This window comes from Heliangelus exortis, chromosome 11 (genome assembly GCF_036169615.1).
Source record: "Heliangelus exortis chromosome 11, bHelExo1.hap1, whole genome shotgun sequence".
Lineage (NCBI taxonomy): Eukaryota > Metazoa > Chordata > Aves > Apodiformes > Trochilidae > Heliangelus > Heliangelus exortis.
Genome location: NC_092432.1, coordinates 16,021,957 through 16,045,573, shown reverse-complemented (window position 1 = coordinate 16,045,573; position 23,617 = coordinate 16,021,957). Strand labels below are relative to the sequence as shown.

Here is a 23,617-nt window from a genome sequence, read left to right as displayed (position 1 = left end):
CTTTAGACTCATTAGAATTCAGCCCTGCTACAACAAAAATGCAATATTGTGTTATAAGAAACAATATCATGAAGTGAAATGAATGTGAGAGAAAAAGCTTTGAGGCCAGATTCTTTTCAGTGTGTGAAAAAGGTAGCAGTGATATGTCTGTAGGAATAAATGATTACTTTGGGAAAACACTTTGATCTTTGAAAAAATCAGCAAGCAGGCCTTCAAATAATTTTAATCCCACTTTTAATCCTAATTTTAATTGTTGCTGTATTTGGTAGCAATCCATCATAGATACAAAGACTTACCTTTCCATAAAGTGACTTCAAGGACCTGTTCACATTAAAGAAGAAAGTCGTAAGTAGTAACATTTGTTACTTGTTTTGACATTGTTTGCATTGGAAAATGGCCAGAATTGAAAAGCAGATTTGGAGATGTCTCATTTGTCAGTTTTCTAGTGCCCGAGCCACTCAAAAAGCACAAAAAAACCATAACTTCGCCAAGAGTAACTTGTACTGCTATCAGAGTTGGATACAAGTCTTACGAGTGTGGAGAGTATAGAGTCAGCCTATACAGAACACAGTTCTCTTCTCTAACGATGATACCAAAATTGTAGATGCCTGATGTGGATGTCAGAAAACTCCTAATGCTTTTGCAGCACTTCTTAAAACATGGGCTTCCAAACCATTTTTTAAACGTGAAAGAGAATGTCTCTGTCCATCTTGTACGCTTCCATAGGACAGAGCAGAAAAAGAAATTAGGTGTGAGCAGAGCTGGAATTTGTTAATTTGTAACCTCTATTAATATATATTAGAGGCATGGAAAGGGTCAGGACTTATTGCCAGATTAAGACTTGCAAAATTTATGAGAGTTTCCTTTTTTCTGCCTTGTTTAAATGAGCTTGCTAGGCAGCCATGATTTTGGAGTATCTGAATTATAATCCAACATACACACACAGGCATACTTCTTAATATTGAATGAGTAACATTTTGCAAATGCTTATCACTCTTCGTTTACCAAAATTAATTTTCACCTGTTTGTAGTTGTTTACCTTGCTGTGGTTTGCATGCTATTTTGCTATAGGGGAACAGAAAAACCAATCTGAAGGTATTTACCAGAAAACTCACAGTAAAATGACTCCATAATTAATGGTTACAGCCAAGAGTCCCAAGCAGATAGAAGCTGCTCCACATATTCAGAACAGAACCAAAGAAGAGACATGAGCTTCAAGAGCAGCTAATAGACCGAGTTCCCCATGGGACTTCCAGGGCAGTGCATTTAATTGCCTGTTCTATCAGCCTTGGAGAAAATGAAATATTCCTTCCAACTGTGCTGAGGGGTTGGGGCCCAGGCAGGGGCCAAGCTTTTGGGTAGATAACAGAACATCAGAGGCACCAGACTTTTCTTGCCTCTGACCAGTTATTCTGTGAGGGCATAAAGCACACAGTAATAAAGTGTTCTCCCAAAGCTTTGCCCACAGCTGCTTCCACATGGGCAAAGGGCCAGGCTCACAACCATCAGAATGTTCTCAGAGGAAATGTTTCACTGCTGTAGACCTACCATCAAGAAGCAGAGCATCTACAGATTTCCACCTTACCACATTTTCTTACCAGATTTCTGCCTTACCACGAAATTCACACTCACACACAGCACTGTCACTCTGCATATTCTTTCTCCCAAGCCAGCCAGAAACATTTTCTTATTTTAGAATATTTTATATTCCTTTCTCTCCTCATTATTTGACAGTGCCTTTGCCCTTGTACTAAATAACTTGGCACCCACAACACGGTGGCAACATTAATTCTCTTTCAGACAACAAACAAGTCACTGACACAATGTTTTGTGTGGCAGGGAATAAAACTGATTGCTTGATGATGCCAGCATCCAAAAACCTTTTTACAAACTTCAAAACAGCATTCAAGATGCAATATCTAGCTGATGAAGAAAAGGTTTTCTTTGGCACAATGGAATTTAAAAAAAAAAAAAAAAAAAAAAAAAAAGTGTAGCAGTAGTTCAGCAAAAGTTTTGAACAAGAGAAAAGCCCTAGATAGTTGTCTTCGGATTCTTCACCAGGGCAAACAGTGCTTCAAGGACAAGTAGGAAAGTAGCTGCTATTTGAGGCAACTTCATTATAAAATCATTTTTAATAAGCAATCTGAACAAAGAGAGGGAGTGCTCTTGCAGAGAAGCCCCCAAGGGATCTTAAGGCTGCCCAGTAAAGTTATTAGGAGGTTACACACAGGGGACCAAACAGCTATTTTATTGGCCTCAGGGGACAGGGTTTAGTTTTCACCTGTTCTCTTTAGGCCTCAGTGCTAACAGCAGATCCTGTTAACCATCAGTTTTCTGCAGGCTTTTATTTTGTCAGGGAAAAGTATCATTTACTTGCTTTAGCCAGCACACAAAAAAGAGAAGGTGAAGCAGACAGTACAACGTACAGTAGATGTACCAAGTAATTTTCAATTAGACCAGAAAAAAAAAGTTATTTTCTATCCAATACAATTACACAAAATAACTAACTTTTGAGAAAACTTTAGCAGTGGCTATAAATATAATGTGGAAAGCAAAGAAGAGAAGGAGAAATCCAGGCCTTGGGTTCAATTAAGTTGCAAACCTTAATATGCCTGTAGAACTTCAGTGAACAACAGTTCAGGATGTTTGGGCACCTGTGAAACTGCAGAGCTGTCTCATGTCCCCTAACCAGCCTCTTTCTTTCTAGCAAGCAGAGTCCCTTCCTCAGCAACTGCTCAGAGCCAAACCTATGAAAGACATGTCTTAGGAAGGGATCTCTGGTCCAGATAGTTAAAAGTGTGTTTATGCCTGAAGAAGACAACCCTCCCTGCTTTTTGGCTACTTGTGCTGCAGCAGCAGTGCAGAGAGAGCACTCCAAGCTCCAGCCAAAGACTTAGGGACTTGCTAGGACCATGGTTATCCATTGACACATCTAACGCTGTCACTCCAACTTCCAAGGCCTTGTTGTGTGTAGTAGGCAGTATACAGTCAAGTTCATCTCCTTATAATATAAATCAAACTACACTGCAGACCTGAAAGATGAATTGATCACTTAGCCTGAAGGTAAATCTCACTGGAGTCAAGATACTTCTCAGGATCAACACCTACTACAAGACGAGTGTAGGAATAGTCTGTGAGGGTGATGAGAGAGTGAGGGGAGGGTTGGCATAGATGCCTGGTGTGTGATCTCAGCAGAAGGGATGGGTTTACCTCTACCCTTTGCCAACAAAGCAGCCAGCTCTTCATGAAAATGCTTTTATTTAGTGATAAAAATTAAAAGCACACAGTCCACACCTAATTTTCCAGCAGGAGCTTATGTCATTAAAACCAACACGTAGCTTTGCAAACATTTCTTATCTGCAAGAAATTAACTGAAAGGATAATTTCAGTGTAATTAAGGAACATTTAATCAAAAAATAAGGAATTCATACAGAGATACCTACTGACATAACTGTTTAAGAAAGATTACTCTAGAATAACTATTTCAGTAAATCACAAAAAGCAGAGAAGTCCCAAGTCTACAATAAAGGGTAAACATCTCAAAGTTTTAATCCTCTAGAGAGGATTTTGGTATAAGTATTTTCTGTTAAATCTAGATATACTTTGGGCTATGAAAATACAAAATACACAGCGCGGGATGTGATACAAAGTACATCTATTGGCATTACAAGCAAACAGATAATAAAAAATTAGATGACTAACAGGGGCTTTCTCACTGTGGTACCTACCACAATACAATCTACAAAGCACAATCACTGGATGCTGTTTCTGCCAGCCTCACACATTGCCAGGCAGTGACACAGATTAAAGGAGCAAATGTCAAAAGCTGTGGTTGTTGAGGGAGTAGGTAACAAGTGGTGACATACTGAAATACAACAGTCTACACCAAAACTGTCCAGACACTGAAAAGGTACAGCTACCCTGCAATGCCAAGTACTCTGTACACGTTTGAGAGGAGCCTGAGCTTCCCAACAGCTCAACTGATCAGCTGGCTGCGAGCAGAGAATGAGGTGTGCTTTTTGAACCACAGTTTGCAGCAGCCTTTAACGTCTGACTCTGACTCTCTTGAGCCAGAGATTTAGGAAATAATAGCAGCAAAGTAGCACAACTGACAAGTTCCCTTACCAATAAAAGAAATCCTTATCATAAGAGCATCAGAGAACAGATTGGGCTGTTAGATCTTAACCTTAAATTTCACTGAAAAGTGAGTGAGACTGGGGAGAGGAAGTGAGGTACTTGGCTACTGATCACTGGGGCTGGCCAAAGAAACAGGCCTTGTCCTCCAAACAGTGAACATCAGACAGTGTAAGGGCATGAAGTAAGCAGCTGTCAAAAAGCTTTGAACTTGGGTCATCATCACCCACATTGTGTGCTGACAGTGATCTGTAGGTGAACTGTCACTGGAAAGTTAAACCCAATGAGCAGCCCCTAATTCAAAGGAGCACCTGGATTAACACAGCCCAGGTGAGAGCACCCCTGCACCCCAGGTCCCTGCCCCTGCACAGGGAGTCACCAGGGACTCAGGCTTCTGATTCTTTTCTGCTGCAGAATAATGTACCAGTAGAGGGTAGGAGCTCTTGCATGGCTTTCTGGACACGTGGACAGAAAATGGTGTGGTAAGGCAGCTTGCAATATCCATACCTTTTTATTCTTAAAAATTTCAGGTAAACAAATAAATGAATGCACCTGAACCTCTATGCAGATATGAACTTCCTTTATGTCATCAAACTCCTTTGAAATTTCTGACTGTGGTTCATGGCAATTCAAATAGTGAGAGGAGGTTCCATGACACTGTGGATTGATTACACTATCAGCATCCCCGGTGCATCTGCAGGAAACCACCCCAGAACTCTGACAGACAGTCCAACCAAATTCATTTAAGAGAGCCAATTCCCAGGATATAAAAATGATATGGAGAAAAATAAGGCCATGTATTTGTGTGATAGTTCTGAGACACAGGTAATCTACTAGAGGCCATCAAACTCACTCTATGAAGGATTTAGATTTAAGATGTCAGAAACAAAACAGTACACACTTCAGGACTGAGCATAAACCCAAGTTAGTGGGTATGAAATGCCAGGTCCTTTGCAACCTTCCATTCTCCAAAATTTTACATCTTTAGTTATTACTGATATAATGAACCCTTTCTGAATTTGCAAAAAAAAGTGAAGCTGTGCATCAAATTTAGCATTCACTGTATTTTTCTATTCAGGGCATGAAACATAAGAGGAAGAGGGTTGTACTTGCAAATTAAATGATCAGAAAAGAATCTGACAGTCATGTCTTTCCTGAGTCAAAAAGACCCATTTCATGTGGGATGAAGTGATAAAAGAGGAGATAGAACTGGGACTTTACCATCTGACTAAGCTAGACCAAAGGATATGATGGCTAACCTGTAACAAATCATCATGTGAGCCCAAGAGATACTAGTTCTACAGATTGACCATGGATTTTCACTTCAACAGCCTGTTTCATCTGCTGAGGGAAAAACTGCATTTGGGGACAGACAAAGTTTGTCTGCTTGGAAAGTGCTGCTTGGAAAAATATTACACCCTTTGTAAAATGGCAGGTTTTGTAATGTTCAGAGTCTAGTAAAGAGAGGATGTGGAGATGCAGTTAGTAAAACAGAATACTTGCCTAAAATTGAATCAAGAAGACTGTAAATCTCTCAAGTTTTATTTTGCTGGTTACATTAAGGCAGACTTCTATTTCTTCAGTACCAATTTTCTTCATGTACCAATATTGACCTATTGTTTGATTCAGAAATTACCTAGGTGCCTCTCATCACCACAGTACTTCAGTTTCAGCTGAGAGAACCCTTTTGCTACGGAGCATTACCAAAAAGTGAGTAAAATAAGCACAAAATCTCAAACAATAAACCCAGAAGGAACTAAGTAGTAGAGAGAGATGACCACCACTGATTTTAAAACCTGCACAACCAAAATGGCTATCAGGATGACATCTAAAAAGGATTAATCTGATGTTTCAGACGCATAACATCAAATTTGCTGGCAAAGTACTCCACTAATTAAGTAAAAAGATCACTAGAAGTGTTAGTTTTCCCAGTCAGTACCCTCCTATTCCATACATTGCAAACTTGGAACAAGAATACTTGATCCATATTTCTAAAGAGCAGTGCCCATACACACTTCATGCAGTGTTTGTTGGAGTGTTTTCTGAAATCTTACTGCAGAAAACCTACTGCATGTTGCCTAAATCACATATGTCATATATACTGATACAGAGGGATAGGAAAACTCTAGGTCAACTCGATACAAAAAGTGTCCCCTTGCCTCCTTAAAATCTTAGACTTGAGTTGTAGTTACTGCATCTCGGTGTTTATATAAAATTGTTTTCCAAGTCACTCCAAACTGTGACATTTGGTGTTCACTTATTTTATTCAATAACAAACTTCTGGGCAGTAAGGGAAAACAAGCTGCTTGTGATGCCAAAATGTCTAAGTCACACGATTCACATTAATTCCTATGATAATTTGTCAGAACAGGAAGGAATTCTAAAAACTTCAACCAAACCTGAATGAAACCTCATATATATTGGCTAACAAACATAGCCTGAATTTTCATCATGCCAATTACAGCATACTGCTCCTTCTATTTTAATCCTTTCTTAATGGGTAAGCTTATCTTACCATTATTCAGGAAACTTTTTTGGTCATGCTTCATCAATTGCATGACAACTGATTAACAAATCAAGGAACTATTGTTTGAGTGTCTTCTTAAAACATCACAAACAGAGCTTTCAATATAGAAGACGCTGTGACCCTGATTTCTGTCTTCACTAGGTGAAAGGCCACAGGTAGTGAGCAGTACCTAAGCATCTAATATACTCAATGGACACATCTTTTTTTCATTGTAGGCCTCAAACACAGCATCCATAACAATCAGTCTGGAATGACTTAAGAGCACATTTCCTACACTTTTTAGGTCTGAGGTTACTATTCAAATTTCCCTATAAGAAGTATTAAAAAATTCTGGAACTGGAGATGTGACTCTTCCATACAGCAGGTGAGTACAAGGCACTGCTGTACAAAAACTAAAGCAGGTGACTTGAGCTGATTGGCAGGTGGAGTGTTTTGAACCACCACATACAGTCTTTAGCCTCTATACAAGAGAGGCCCAAGACTGAGGTTGTGTAAATCCCAAATTACTTACCACCTCTAGAGAGGGTGGTCACTCCAGGCCAGGGTTGAACTCATGGGCAAGGCTGTGCAAGGAAGCTGTCTGTACAATGCCTGATATACAGAGGCCTGCGGATATACAGAGGACTTCAGTCTCCTGTACTGTCAATCTCAGTCAGCATGAGCTCAAATATTCCCAAAAAACTTAAGGGTCAAAGTCTGCCCTCAGATGCCTATCTGTAGCTCCCACTAAGTTCAATGGAAAGCACACACGAATTCAGCCAAAGAGGATCTGACCCTAAGAATGCATTAAGCAGCAAGCCCACATAAGCAGAGGAGGGGCCATCATGCTCCAAAAATGTGACATTTGCCATTTGCTTCAGATCACATACACACCAGCTTCTCATCTGAAATTCTGGAGTCAAGCCACTGCATTTTGTGATTATCTATGGTTAGAATCCATAATCTCAAGGTTTTCATGACATGAATTCTTTAAAACTACAAATGAAGTAAGAATGAAATTCACGTAAGACACTTTATGACACTGCTTTAACCCTAAAAGCTGCCATAAACATACTTCAAATGTGTAACTCCATTAACATGAGTACATCTTTCTAAACTTTGTGCAGCCTACCATGTGTTTTGTAAGAAGGCTTTCAGGAGACTAACAGACTCAGCTTTAGCTTACTCCTGCTTCAGATCCTGGGCAAGTACAATTCCTGCACTTCCAGATTTCCAAACCTCCACAGTATCCACAGAATCTCAACACATTTCCTTCAGCTACAAAAGAATTGTGCTTTTAACTCACTGCAGAGTAGATGAGAGTTGATCCCCAGTAATGATGTCTTTGAAGAAGATTCAGAATAGATGTATACACAAGTAAATGCACGCATCCACATCCATTTCCAAGGTTGCCACTTACAAGCACTGCTTATACAGCTGAGAGCAAAACAATAACCTCCATTTCCATCAAGAGCTCCTTAAGCACAAGCACAAAATTATTTACCTTTCAGATTAATGCATAGAGAGGGACAGAAGACTTCCAATAGAATTATTTTTACTTGAATCATACTGTGCAAATAACAGATAAAAATGCAACCATTCTCCTTACCTGTATCTTCTGGTTATGCTAATTATCAGCTAGCTGCAAGGTATTCATATAAGAACGAAGAATTTTGCCTTTCTTCACAATTTTTTCTGCCCTCCAACTTAACACACGTGAACGTAACACAATACAAGCACATGCATTGTATATTCATTTAGATGACACTTCAGGTGAGGACTAGAACCACTCTAAAGCAGAAAACCCAAAAGAATCTTTAAAATGGAGCCTTTTCACACCAGACAAACACCTAAGAGTCTGGGCACCACAGCACAGCCTATCATGAATTCTATTTGTAAGAGGCTAAATCAAAAGGTATTACTTACATGTGTGAGTCTTCTTTGTTACAGAAATACCTGTAGGGAAGAAATGAAACCAGTGTTAGAAAAGCAGCCACTGAGTAAATTCTTTTGACATGCATTTCATTATTAAATATTTTATTGCAGACACACAGCAGCCACTATAAACGAGGAATGAAAATCACAATTATTTGTACGTTTGAGGTGGGAGGATTTCCTTTCTTTGCAGGCAGAGTTGAATGGCTTATTTTCTCTTTCATCAAGAAATGTTTCAACACGTACTGCTTAAATTTTGTCACTGGAATGCGTATGTAGATGCTGCAGTTTTAAAACTGAACTTGATGCAAACAGAAGATACCACCACCACCACTAAGGAAGCCCCCTTTTATTTTTCATGGTTAAAGATTTTCTTGCACTCGTATTAACAAGTACACATGAAACTACCCAGACAGAACAGATTTGAGTACAACAATTCATTTGCTGTATCATTAAGTTCAAGTAGTTCCTTGACTTCAAGCTGTAGCTTATGCTCATTAAAAACAAATGAACAGCTCTCTCAATATGAGTATTACTTGCCATAATTCCAAGCCAGATGCAAATATCTCCAAGCTGTTAAATATATACTTTCTGAAATAATAAAGATGTTTTTATGCTAGACAGGCATGTGGCAGCAATCACCAAAGATGGTCCAGTGCCAGTGAAATTTGAGAGGCATTTTAAAGAAAGCAACAGAGTGAACAGAACAAGGCAAAATTCATAATACCAAATAAAGATAAAATTAACTCTGTTAAATGTCATCGGAATTCATGCTTAAATACAAAAAACACTGCCTCCACTTTAGTAGATAAATGGCGTTCTACTCAAGCCCCTCAGTATTTAAGCTTCATTCTCCTTGGGGGGAATTTTATGAGAACAGAAAGAGGTTACTGGAAGCAGTACAAGTATTTGAAACATTTCACTTGTGATTAAAGCCTGTAATGAAATTTTGGAATTGGAATTGTTTGCCTTACTATTCATAAAAGACAGATCTGAATCTCCTTAGCTATCTTCCTATTTCTTTAAGTACTTCTTCCAAAAAAAAAAAAAAAAAAAAAAAAAAAAAAAAAAAGCTATGGAAAAAACAGACTTTTATGTGAGGCTTCTTTGTTATGGAATATCTCAGGTACGCAGTACGTCATAATAATTCAGGAAAACATATATACCTTATTTGCAGATTTAGAGCTAACTACCAAAGCCAACAGTTTTCAAACTATTCATGCTTTTGGTAGATAAATAAATACACAATGCCAACCCCAAATACACAGCTGTCAAGTTTGGCATAAATGTCACAAGGATTTTTAATTCCACTTTACTGCTATTGGCCTTTTGGTTTTGAAACACAATGTTCTGCAACTGCACACACTGGAAGCTTTTTTTTCTCTGAAAAGCAAAACTGAGAGGCTCCAAGCTTTGAGAAGAAAAGTTCTGACCCTTTGAATCATTTTGTAAATGTGAAACACTGGTAGGCAATTTACAAACCTCAGAAGACTGGAACTTGAATATGTATGTGTGCTGACTTAAACTGAAAAGGTCCCAGCCAAATTTGTACATTCGTCATGCAAGGAATCAGGGTTGTAGCCTCAAACTATAGAACAGGGTAAGCAGTAACAACAAAAGGAAAACAGGCATAACATAAATAAAACCTTGTAGTTACATAAGTAGCTAGTAGAAGGGACAATTTTTTTTCGTAAATTCATATTTCATAAGAGCCAGCTTTTTCAGATTTCCATTCCAGCCCCATCATTACTGGCTGGCTCAGAGTGGTGGACAGGTCAGGACAGCTGTGCTTGGCAAGTTGGTGAGCATTAGCATAGGAATGATTGCTTAGGGCAAGAACAGGGGCAGAGTAAGGAGTAGAAGAGAGATCTGAAGCTCCTACCTCAAAATGCACAAAGACTATCTTGCACACTCTTTGGTATGAGGGCAAAAAACCCTCTCAGTTTTTCTAAAGGTCTGCCTTACCCTTTTACTTTGAAATTACTATTTTCATATAGAACATTTGTTGTTCCACCAAGCAAGAGCATTTTTGCTGCTGTTAGAGTTCTTGAGTGATCACTGAACAGCCTGCACAGCTCCTGACAGGGTCTTTGTTGTCACAAACTGTCATAATATTCCCTTGGCAGAAGCATTTGCCCCACCAAGCGTCTACCTGGCCAGATCCTGGAAATTTAGGGATGCTTTATGGAATGGGAAACGCCAAGAAAAAGGTCTTAAATCTGAACATTCGCAAGCTTCCTCTCCCAACACTAGTGCTAATAAATGGATACATCAGTGCTCTTTCAGCATTATGGGAGCCATATGTGTACTTTCCTCAGAAAATAATGTTTGCTGTAAAATCACTTTGAACAGAAAGTGCTTATGCTGTCACTTCTGATTACTCACGGACTCTTCACAATGGGATTTGCCACAGCACAAAACAGACTTAGCTGTATTCGCTGACTGAGGGCCTACTTTCCCTTGATACATGATAAAACAGTGATGGAAATATTAGTGCTTATATTTTTCTACCTTTTTTTTTTTTTTTTTTATGAGATGAGTGGTGGGTTTTTCCAATCAGATGTTTCCACAATAATTACCGATTACCATCTGGTAAGGCCTTTTAGCTGATTTATGCAGATATTTTTAGATAACCTTTTAAAACAACAGCTTAGAGGTTGGCTTTTTTGCCTCTCCTTCATAATTACACTGGTAGTTGCAGTTAAACCAAAGTATTTTGCTTTGAACTGCAGTTTTTCAGTGACTAACTGCAATCTGGTGGAACAAGGATAAATGTTGCCAGTGAGTTTAACAGGATTAGATTTAAATTAACCAGGAATCTTCCCTTATGTTAAAATGAGTTACAAATTTTTAAGAAGCCTCCCCTTTCACAACAGTAATTGTGACAAGAAAAACTGAGCAATAAATGCACCAGCATTTCCAAACAGGGAAGTCAGATGCACCGTAACCACTGCTTCAGCTATAAGTATTAAGTATGCAACACATTCCAACATCGAGATCAGTTTTAGTTTCAGTGAAGAAAACCAATGACTTTGATATTCAGAACAGTCAAGAAGCATAATAACCTTCTAAAAATGAGTGTTTTGTGGAAAAAAAAAAATCAGTCTGAAAAGTACTTAATGTAATAAAAGGGAGTTACAAGATCTTTGCCTTTTTGGGGGGGGGGGGGGGGCAGTGCTGTCTCCTACTTGCAGGTGGTTTTGAACACTTTTTGTCCAAGCCAGATCCTAGAAGTCTTGAACAGTTCTCATGGTTTCTTTTGAAGACAACAAGATCTCTTAAGAAACTAACTCTGCATGTCCACCATACATCAGTAATTTTCTTCACAAGACTAGGCATGATTAACTGGGATTGCTCTAATTTGTAAATATTTCTGGGACTGAACCATGCAGGGGGGTTGGAACCAGATGACCTTTAATGTCCCTTCCAACCCAAACCATTCACTGTTTCGACAATGAGTTTATGTAGATTTCAGTAGCCACTATATAATAAAATGTAAACTTAGTACATCACTGAAAGACAAAGATTTACTGATTTTAATAAGTAGAGCACAATGAACCTACTGATTCCTTTCAAAATGTTACTTAATGGAAAACCCATTCTGTAACAGGTTTCATTTCAAAATTTGAGAGACTGGAGTGACATGTGACAGCTTATCACTATTAGCATGATCCTCAACAGCCAGCTTTCCGTTCTTATTTAACAAATAAAATAAAATTGGAAAAAAAAAAGAGAGGAAGAAACAACCCTAACTTCAGTGTTGCTAATACAGAAAGACTTCCTGACTTAACCAACAAGACTTCAAAGTAAAGCAAAGGAAATGTCATGAAAATACCACAATATATCACTGCCATGGTTATCAGTGAGTGAAAGTTTCAATATTACAGTTATCACAGAATTTATCACTTCAGCAGTGCAATTTGACATTCCTGATCAACGCCAAATGTTAAACAAATTAACTTCTTAGACTTATTATTGTTGCTATGCAATGCTCTTTGCAACAACAATCTTTTTTTTTTTTTTTTTAAATGAAAGAATTCATACACCATTCCCTTTCCCCCTGCCACTAACAATATGTAATTTGCCATGATGGGTGGTATTTACAAAAATAGCTTTCTGGATGCAATGAACTTTGAAAAGAACATCTACCAACAGAGACAGGATATTCTTTTGCAAGCAGTTAGCCCAGCTGACCTTCACTAGCCAACTTCAAATAGAGATAACAATGTCTTCAAGTACAAAAAGAGACTCAGATATTTTATACATCATAAGCTATTTCTCACAGTTGCCCGTCCAAATAAAGCAGCATAATGAAACACTGCTTATTCTGTGAACCCAGATCCCTGCTGCTGTTGTACAGTTGTCAACTTCCCATATTTCAAGGGGAAAACATACTTTGATGTAGAGAAAGATAAGTAAAAAGTCCCCTGTCTGGCAGAATATATTACTCTGCAAAATATCAAAAGAGGATATTCTTGAGTGCAGTTTCCTTCAATCTTTAAGAAAACTCTTCCTCAGAATTTTGGACAAATAAACACGTACATCACTGGCAAAGCTCTTAAGTCATCTCTGGGACTTCTGGTAGGCAGCATTTTGTTTCCTCTGCTTTGCTTCTCATGCCAAATGAGGTGATTAACATTGGTCTGACTGCAGTGTGGATGGAACCTACCATCTATATAGACAGTATAAGTACATGATGCTTTTGCTTGGGTCTGTGTATCAACGGACACAGTTTTTACTTTCTTTGACTGCCCCCCAGCCCTTCCTCAAGCCAGCACTGTGGCTCCAGCATGTGCTGGAATTTAGTAATTTTAGGATGGATTAGAAATCCTGTGGGAGAAAGAAAGGTAAAATTTTAAACACGAGGCCTCCTGCCTCACATATTGTGTAAAACCAGAAAGAAAATGCATTACAAGCTTGGATCCCACTGTGTTTCATCCTGTCACTCCACTTCTTTTTCACTCTGTCACTACACAAAGCCTGCAATTCATTATATGTAACACTCGGGCACTTGCAGAGAACCTAAAAAAGTAGAATAATAGATATGAGTGTATTTAGAAAGGAGTTTCTTCTTCTAGAAACACTAAAAATAGCTTATGTGAAAGTCTGTAAGGATCTCTAGCTTGAAAGAATTTTGTGACCTTTGTAGGCCATTGTTTATGGTGACTAAGGTAAAAATAACACACATGCTATTCTGTAAATACAACTTCAGTAAATTCAACCAAACCAAATCGTGTTGCAAAACAAACAGTGACCTAGGACAGAAGAGCTGCCAATGGTGATCAGCACACATTACTGAAAGTGCCCCATGTAATTTCATTTTGTTTCAAAAACTGTTAATGGACACTAAGGCTCACAGTTCACTCCAAAGAGAAATAAATCATGCACTAGGGTAGCAACGATCAAGGATGACATTCAGTGGACATGCAAAAAACCAGGAAGCTTTCCATACATAAAGGAAAAAAAAAAAAAAAAAAAAAAAAAAAAAAAAGGAAAGAAAGAAAGGTTTGTCTTTTTTAAAAACCCACCTTCCAATATGATGACTATAATTTTTAAATATAATATTTCAGTCTTTCCCAGACTTGTTCACAGCTTTTACTGAAAACAAACAAGTCCCAGGAATCAAGACCGACCTAGATGCTTCAGTACTGAAAAAATCATCTTTGCTCTCCTAAGATGCACAGCCGCTATTCATACATAAATTCTATCACAGCATTATTCAGAGTTCATGGTATTTTCATAAAATATCCAGATGATTATCAAACTACAAATAAAAGCTGAGGCTAACAGCTATTTTTTTAATGTGTTAACTCAGGCCAACCTTTGCCAGTCATTTATTTCTCCAGGTGCATGGACATCTAACTGTCCTTAGAGCAAAACTGAAATTCTCACTGAGGTGCCCAGGAGACATAAGAACCACAAAGCTGCAGCCGTCCTGATAACATCAATTAAGGCAAGATGGGAGATAATAGAAGCCTCAAAGCCCCATTTCTGTGCCTTCAGGTAGGCAGAACTACCATGTGAACATTTTCACTCGAGCTGCCAAAGGTCTTTCACCAACAAAAGCCAAACCAAAATGAAACAAAACCAAACAACTATGAAACGTGTAGCTGTAGTCCCTGTGACTTACATTTTCTGCAAAAGGAATTAATTATAAAAGATTATTGCAAAGTTAAATGCACTGTGTTATGATCTAAACTGATCTGATGGATATTCTTATGTCAAGAAAAAGAAAATAATGTGTTTCTACTTAAAATACATTTTAATATATAGTTGTAGATTATTTTTCTTATTATTCTACCCTGTAATATCTTCCAATAAAACCTGTTTTAGTTAAGAATACATCCATTTATATCTTCTATGTCCTCACTGACACTACAGCTGACAATGAAGCCTCTCAGTATTTCTGTGAAAAACCTCTGTTCATTAGCTGTCCACCTGTAAAATACCATCATAAAACTCTGGGAGCTATATGCATTCACAAAACACAAAAAACCAACTCCCTCAAAAGAAATATATTGCCTCAATACATGAGTTACTGGTCCACTCACTTTTCTGAAACCATGACCAGCGAATGTTGGTGCTGCAGGAAGCTACCTGCTTTTGCACACACTGTTTGCATCTACAAAATGGATTATTTAAAATCCAGGCCTTCAACATTCAATAATACAAGTAACAAATATTTATCAGTCAAAGAAGACATTCCTGTTGAGCATTAAGCCACTCATAGCATATTGTACCATATGATGTTTGGCATGGAAGAATCTATTTGAAATAGCATTAATATCCAACATCAGATACTCTTAAGTTTTACAGAATGCAAGCACACTGGAAAGCAGTCTTCTTTTCTTGCTACATACTTCTCACTCAGCTGCCCTTTCTGTTAATCATGTTGTAGTCTTATTTAAACTTTTAAAAGTCATCACTCTCAGATGCTTATACACTCAAGTCTGTCCAGTTCCCTCTCATACCATTACAGAATCACAGAACAGCTCTTTATATCCTTTGGAGAAGCATCAGCAGTTGCAATGTAAATTCTATCATCCAGATTTGCATCTAGAGTAACTATTTGTATTAAAACTCACTTAATATTATATCAACTGAAATTCAAGTGACTTGTCAGCATCAGATCGGCTCTGTGTGTCATTCTAATACCAAACCCCAAGGACTGGTCAGGTGAAAGGAAACAAATCAGTAAGTGTCATGTTCTAAAGTATACTTTCACAGGAGGAGACAGTTTTAAATTCTTATGGGTATTCATCTCTTTCTTGAAAATCATTATTGATTTTCAATTAAAAGTACAGACCTGGTTTGGACTTCAGGAACTCCAAATCCACAACTATGCATCTATTTTTCACAAGAGCCTAAAGAAAAGCTGGCATCTAAAATACCTATTCAGTAGGCATGCTGCAACATGCCCTGCTGGTTAGTTACATCCAAGTATTCTTCTTCCTTTTGGCCTTAAGTCAAATATGTTCACTTCTCAAAATAAAGAGATAGACAAGACTGCTGTAACTTCAAAAATTAAAAAACTCATTACCAATTCAAACCTCATACTTAACTGCCTGGTTCTCAGGAATGACCATGGAAAGAGATGGTGTTCACAGATGAGTTCTTTCAAATAAGCAGAACGTACCTAATTAAAAAGAATATTCTTCTAACGCTTTTCTGTGAGAAGTTGAGTTTGTACACTCACCAGGAAAAGAGATAACCACGAAATAAAAATACTACTTGGTTTTGCCCCTTGAAGCCAGTGCTGATTGTATACAGCAGGCAACTGATGGCAAATAGAAGTCCTCAATGAAACCCAGTCATTACAGCATTAAGTACACTCCTAATCCATCCCAAAACAACATCTTCAAAAAATCTTCATAGAATTCTAGCAGCCAGATAAAGTGAGGAAAATGGACACAGATTATTAGTAGGCTGGCAAAGATGCCAATGTCAAGAGCACCTTGCTACCAAGTTTCACCTGAACCACATTCCAATGCCATTAAGCAGCTCCTTCTGCCCTACCAGAAATCCTGGTTGGTCAGCTCTGTGACAATGGCCACTTCTCAGTAAGAACAGATGCACCCATGGACTGTTCAAATGTGTAACTCTGAGGGTGGCGGAAAGAGCCTGGTCAGGTTGTAATAAAGGGATGAAAAAGGATACAGGAAAGCTGAAAAGTAATTGGAACTTGCTACATACTGTATCTGAAAGCTGGCTTTTTGACTAGCAGAATCTCCCCCTCATACAACAGACATGGCTTCTCTGCTAAGCTGGAAGAAATGGTGTGGGGGAAGGACACGATCAAGTGATTTATCAACCCCCTTTGCTCTGACATACAAGTGGTTCTGGGAGACCTCCACTGCAAATACAGCCACAATAAGTCCAGGTTAACTTTTGAGAACAAGCAGGAATATCACACAAGGAGGTATGTTGGCAAATTACAAGCATGTGCTTCTCTAACATTGAAACCACCCATGCTTACTGAGTAGCTTGTCACTAACTATAGGTAGAGCTGTACTGTTTGCAAAGATGTGAGGAATTTAGTGAAAAAAAAATTATTACATTCAGACAAACCCTAAAATTGCAAGGTCTATCACAGACCAAAAAGCAGACAACTCTACCATGGTTACTTTTAGTGTTTGCTTTGCTATTACTGGCTTGGCTTTTTTTGAAGGACTTCACATCATTAAGTTAATGTTTACATATCCTCAAAAAACAAACACTTCTTGCACTTAACAGAGGAGAGAGAAAGCAATAATTGCATAAGGACAAGTCATGGATGTATAAAGTGGGTTGACTGGCTCATAGCAGCAGTCTTAATTCGAAAACTCTCCAAGCAAGGATTTTCTCACTGCATCTTTAAAAATCAGTTTATGACTTCATTGAGAAGATAAAAGGTATGATAAGATAAGCAGTACAATGTGTCTGCGGACCACAGTTTTAATGCTGCATCTCAGCCAGTAACCCATGTACATTTCAGAAATGAAATCTGGGCCTCCATTCCAAAAGCAGTTTGTATAATAACATGCTAAGGTCACATTGTTTTATATATATGTGCTCAGAGCTCATAATGAATACACAGAAAGAAATATTTAATTCCACACTAACTGCAGAGAGAGAATTCAGTGCTGTTCTACACATTTCTACAGGATTTAAAATGACAGCTGTGTCATAAGATAGTTATTTCTCTGGCATGCAATACCTTTTTAAAGTCACAAAGGAAGTTTATTAAGCTGACTGAATTCCTTGATTCACCCCACTAACCATCATCTACTGAACAGCTTCAATGAGTCTGTCCCATTGTACATCAAACGAAGCAAAGTTAAGATACCAGTTTCTTATTATAACTGGTGGGTTACTTGAAACTTAATTGAAAGGTCACAAATGTTTTTCATGAAGACCAGATTTTCTTTACTCATCTGCTTTGCAAAGTATTTATATGGTAATATTTTTGATCCAGAAAAATTGATTCCTTACACATTACTTCATCTATCCCAACTGGAATACTTTATCTGCAACGTACATTGGCCTTTCAGTATTCTTTTGAGACGGACTGTTGAGGAAAAAAAAATGAAAAAAGAAAAAAAAAATCACAGTTTTTTAAAGAAGTCTCTTATAATTGCAACTTTTTCCTTTTTTTATTTTAAAATATACTGAGGTTGAATCTCAACTTTTCATTACTTTGCTCTCCTGAGGACAAGAACTAAGATTCTATTATGTCGTCTTCATCAGCTTCGATGAATGAGGGGAAAATAGGGAGAGGGAAGGGTTTGTGCTGGAAATTCATGCAGAATTCGAGACTTGAATATAGCACAAGTAGCACTTCAACACTTCAGACTCCTTCAGTGCTGAGACCCCTGGAGAGTTGAGTTTAAATCACTAAACTTATTTCAGGAAAGGGGAGAACACTCTAGAGAAAAGTCTGTCGATTCCAGCAAAATTAATAAACTGGTTGCTCCTGATGTGAACTACATTTCTTGACAGGAGTTTGACAAATTTCTAATTCCCTCTTAGTTAGCTTGTGAATACTACACTTGTTGCTTCTTTTTAGCAGTTATTTAATATTGCAGCACAATAGAAGTGAAAAAAATTGCTAAGTTTCCCTCCCTTTGTACTTTCAGTGCCATTAAAGGATAAAGCACTAAAGGAAAACTATGAACCTCCTCAGTATCTCTCAAAAAGGGCAGTTTGCTCATTTAAAATGCACATGTACAGAAAAAAAACATTTGGTACCATTTAACCTCCATTTGGTAATTTTTGTTTAAAGAAACTATAATTAATAAATTGAAACAGATGTCATATTAAAAGTCTGTAATATTATGCTTTTTTTTTTTGCTAGAAAAAAGGGGCTTGTCCTCTTGTTTTGTATGAGCTACAAATCTAAATGGAATTAGTGAAATTATTTTTCATCTACCTGCATTATTCTAGCATATTTACACCCCAAATTTGGTTGGACATTCACTTCTCAGAGTTTTTCTTTTCTCCTTATGGAAGACCACTGCTGTTTTCACTTCCCTGTGTTCAGGGTGCCAGCTGTTTGGCACTGCTCACTGCACTGCTGTGATGGTTGGGGGTGCACAGTAGAGTCAAAATCTCAACAAATGTCTCTTCTCAGTGATTAGTGGAAAAGCTTACTTCCTTTACAGAGACCATTATGTTCCAAAATTGACATGCAGCTCATAATGTAATATTTACATGTTTAGGAAATAGAATAAGGTGTTAATAACCCCTTGACCTAAAGTGTATCTTAGAATTTCTATTATGAAAATGATTATGAGATATTTGAATTACACCAAAGAAAGGAATAAAACCAAATTAGACTGAGATTAATTTGCCTTTTCTAACATATACCAAAGAGTGGTATTTGCCATCTCAGGAAGGCAAGTCAAAAAGAACATGTTGGTTGAATCAGTGCCACATAGTTACTCAGTAGCACAAAGGCCCTTTTTAATAGTGTAAGCTAATAGTTTGTTTGCTTTAACTATTCAGTTCTAGACACCACCCTGGTCTACTTTTCACACATTAGGGCTCTTGCATTATATGTGATTATATGGCAAGGTTCATATGTTACCCATGATCCTGGACCTAGGAGCATCTGTCGGATGAGTTGGATCTCAAGAGAGTTTCCCTTAAAAACTTAACTCAGAAGTTGGAAAATATTTAGATATATTATGATCTGTGGCTAAATAAGGAGGAGGAAAGATCATGGTAAGAAATATCCTAACCTGCTGCATGGATACATGAACTGAACAGAAAACCAATCATCCACACCACAGCTATAATCCACCTCAGAAGTACAGCTGGGACCCCATACTTGTAACTCCTGTCTTCTGGCAGCTCTGTTAAGAGGGAACTGTGTGTTTCTTCTGCAGCGTACGACAGTGAATCTGTGTGTTGCCACCCACCATTCCCAAACCTCCTACTGCAAGCTTTCACACAAAGATTTATGGAATGCCATTTGCAAAGCAAGCTGACTGCCTGCCAACTCTCAAACCATCCTGGCTAGGTTAGTGTTGTCCATTTCAGATCTGAAAGGCTTCTTGTTTATTATAAATTAAACTTGAAATGCAGCAGAGTACTTCAAACAAGTATTTACCACTTTCAAAATGTACACCAGCTTGGCACAGAAAAAAGAAAGCTAATTTTAGACATAAGCCCCAAGCAAAAATCCTGCTTCCAACACATGCTTCAGACTGACTGTAGCCTTTTTTTCCCTGTGTGCACTCAGCTCCTGGAAGCTCTCAGTGTCGTCTGTCTCCTTATCCATAAGCCTGTGGGTAGAGACCCACTTCTGAGCCTTGAGTCAGCCCAAGGGATCGACACCCCAGCCTGAAGTTACGTGGTTAACATTCCAAGCACATGCACTAAGAGTTGAGGGACCTGTCCTCACTTTCTGGTTTTGCTATCAATTCCTCCAATGCCTGTGTAAAATTCACATAGTTTCCATGTATTATAACCTCCTACCAATAAAATAGGTAAGTTCAGCGTGTTTCTTCATCTCTTTGCCAAGCCATTTCATATGGTAACCTTTTTAAGATGGGTCTTGATCTTTGGGGTAGGTTTGGATCAACTACTCATTAGAGTTCCTTAAAGATTAAAAATATTGCCTAGAGATCAAAATCACTGAGGATCATCACATTGAAAAGCTTTTCCTTTTGGAAAACAGAGAAATTTGGCTAAACAAATGATTTTACAGTCTACGCTTTATTTCATATCACCATTTACAACACCTACCAGAAACTATCTCTAGCCACAGTCAGCCAGCAAAATTCTACCCCTAAACCCTCTGGTCCCTGAAGACAATGATTCCCTTAGCAATACAGAAAGAGCTTTTAACGAATGCTTAGAAGAAATGCGAAGATGTGCAGCAGTTTATATATTAAAAAAAAAAAAAGCAAAAAAAGCAGCAAGAAAAAAAGTGTTAAAATATCCAAATAATCGCACATTAGTTACTTTCTGGGCTCCAGGGAAATTAAAGAAGGGTGAGGAAAAGGCATAACCTGACTTCTTTACATACACAGCTCAAATTTACAGCATTAGCAACTGAAGCTCAAGACAAGAAAATTGAGCACTAGTCTGTAAATTCATTCTAATGACATCACTGTCAGGATTATCCTTTTGGGGATGGCTTGTGTAGGAGGTTGGGAGGAGAAGGCAAGGGATTGGGGAAGAGAGATTTGATTATGTTTGAGCTATTTCAATTTGGGGATGCTCTTAACTGACAAAACAGAAAGCATCTTATCAGAGAAAGGATTTAACTTAGATGCTTTAAAAATGCTCCATATATACTGAAAGTCAGCGTATTCCCTGCAAGATCAATTGGTCTGGCAAACTCTAGGCACCCTCGATATAATTTTGGAGTGGAAAAAAAAAAAAAAAGCATTTCCATATAAAAGCTTCCTCCAGGCAATAGCATGACATGCAAGGGTTTATCCTGGGGCAATTAAATTCAACCTTCTAGAAGTAAATATAGTGCTTGCACAAGTTGCATTGATACACTTGATACCAAAGGGTTCTCTTTTAATCCAACAAACTGCAGCAGCGCAAATGCCTCTTCTGCCACTGCTCTTTGTCTCACAGCAGGATGAGCCAGATCTCAAGTTGGGGGGTGAGAGGGAGCTTAGCCCTTCAGGCTCATTCATCAAGAAAACGTACTTGTAACTCACAAGCTGCCTCAATGATTTGAAAGAAACTCTCATCCAAGTATCTGAAGTGGTTAAATGACTTCCTGCATTTTAAGCAATACTGGTCTCTTCTGGAAGGGCCGTGATAACTGACAACCATAGACAAGAAAAGCTCTGAATGGAGCTATTTCGTACAGAAGAGAAAAGCCAGTAAAAAATGATCCCTGTTTCAAAAGATTTCTCTGATTCCCTGCACTAGAACACTGAGTTTCTCTAAGATATTGCCCAACAGTAGTCAATTTCAAAGCTGTTCTTCTTGAAAATAACATTTGTAAACGCTTTTTGCAAGATAATGCTTTTTGCATTGAATTTACTACTGCATTTGCATACCACACATCTATGTATATTCACCCACAGAATTTTTTCTAAAAAGACAAAATATAGAAAAATGTCATTTAAGAAAAAAGCTTTCAGTTTTAAAAATCTGAAAGTACAGATTATCTTCCTTACAGGTAGAGTCATGACCCATTGCAGAAGACAAAAAAATACGCAACTGCAGCACAAAGGTCAGAGTGGCTGCAGTGATCTTTCTCTGTCCATCAAGGGGAGGACTGCCAAAGTACTGCCAGATCCTCACAGGAACAGGATTCCCCAGCAGCTCTCAGGTGGGTCAGCAACCAGGGCAGCTCAGCACTGCTGATTCCCAGACTGACTTTGATCTCCACAGGGTGGAAATCAGCCATGCTGATCCCCATCAACTACCCCGAGCCGCCCCAGCACTGCCTCGGCACATAAAGAAACGAATCACATCTTACCCTACAGGTAATTAAGGTGCCTGGAGCTTCTGTGCCCTTACATTTGGGCAAAACAGCTCCATGCAGATAGAAAGTGTGAATGCTTCCTCTGTACATCAATTAATGTGCAATAGTTGAAGATTTACTTTCCTTTCTATATTTGTTTCTAACAAAATTTAAGTTCCCACTACTGTGCATACTTACTCCTATCAATCGAGCATTCTTCCCTCCTTTAAACTTGTTTTCTATCAGATCAGCACCAACTAATGAAATAGGTGCTTTTTACTAACTGCTTTCAAAAAGGACTTTACATTTTATGCATTCCAAGGTTCTGTAGAGCCACCGCATTCCACACAAAACTCCCATTAACTTCCACATGACCTGTATGGGATGGAATATTTTACCTGGAGCTGCTGGGCAAGAACAAGGTAATTTGGCATCTGCCTTAAGGCAGCCAGCATGGTTTATCACACTCACTTTTGAGTGCACACAGCCTGCTGATAACAAACACTTCTGGGCTGATGTCTCTACTTGTTAATACATGTAATAAACTGAACAAAAAACTCTAGGGTGAACTCCACAAAAAACAAGTTAGTTACTCATGCCTGATGCAGTTATATCAAGGTTACTGTATGCATTAAAATATCATTGGTTGTCTCCAAGCAGCTCTTCTGTTCTTCAGTCTTAAACATGAAAGTTTGTTTCTTTAGAAATTACTGTTTAAGGGACATTACTATGGCTCTACCTCAGTACAACAGAGAAGACTGGACAGTTACTTTAGCATCCTCTCATGGTTCATTTATACTAACCCGAGTATACCCAGCAAGATGAGCACTCAACGTTCCATCAGTCCCTAATCAGCTAACATATGCTTGTTTTCTTACATCTCCAAACCACATAGATCAAAGAATAAGAAACCTAGGAGAACTACTGCCTAAGACACTTTATATAAAGATAGCACAGTACTTTGTAAAATCAGGTTGCATAAATGCAACCAAGATTAGTATTTGAATCAAAGGGTAAGAAAAAGACCCAGGAGAGACAACTGAAGGAAAAGTAATTTGGGGGAATTTTAAAAATAAGAAACCACTAACAACCAATTAAAACCACTGAAGAAATTTTCCAACCAA

At 38.2% G+C, this 23,617-nt stretch overlaps 1 protein-coding gene across 2 annotated transcripts in view; it reads right to left on the bottom strand.

Moving 5' to 3' along the window:
* The window catches only part of RORA (RAR related orphan receptor A), a 349,216-nt gene that overhangs the window by 104,538 nt on the left and 221,061 nt on the right, over positions 1–23,617 (bottom strand). For both annotated transcript variants that reach the window (XM_071754913.1, XM_071754914.1), the window contains exon 2: positions 8,567–8,596. In XM_071754913.1, the coding sequence (XP_071611014.1) occupies positions 8,567–8,596 (30 nt within the window). The remainder of the gene's footprint in view (positions 1–8,566; positions 8,597–23,617) is intronic.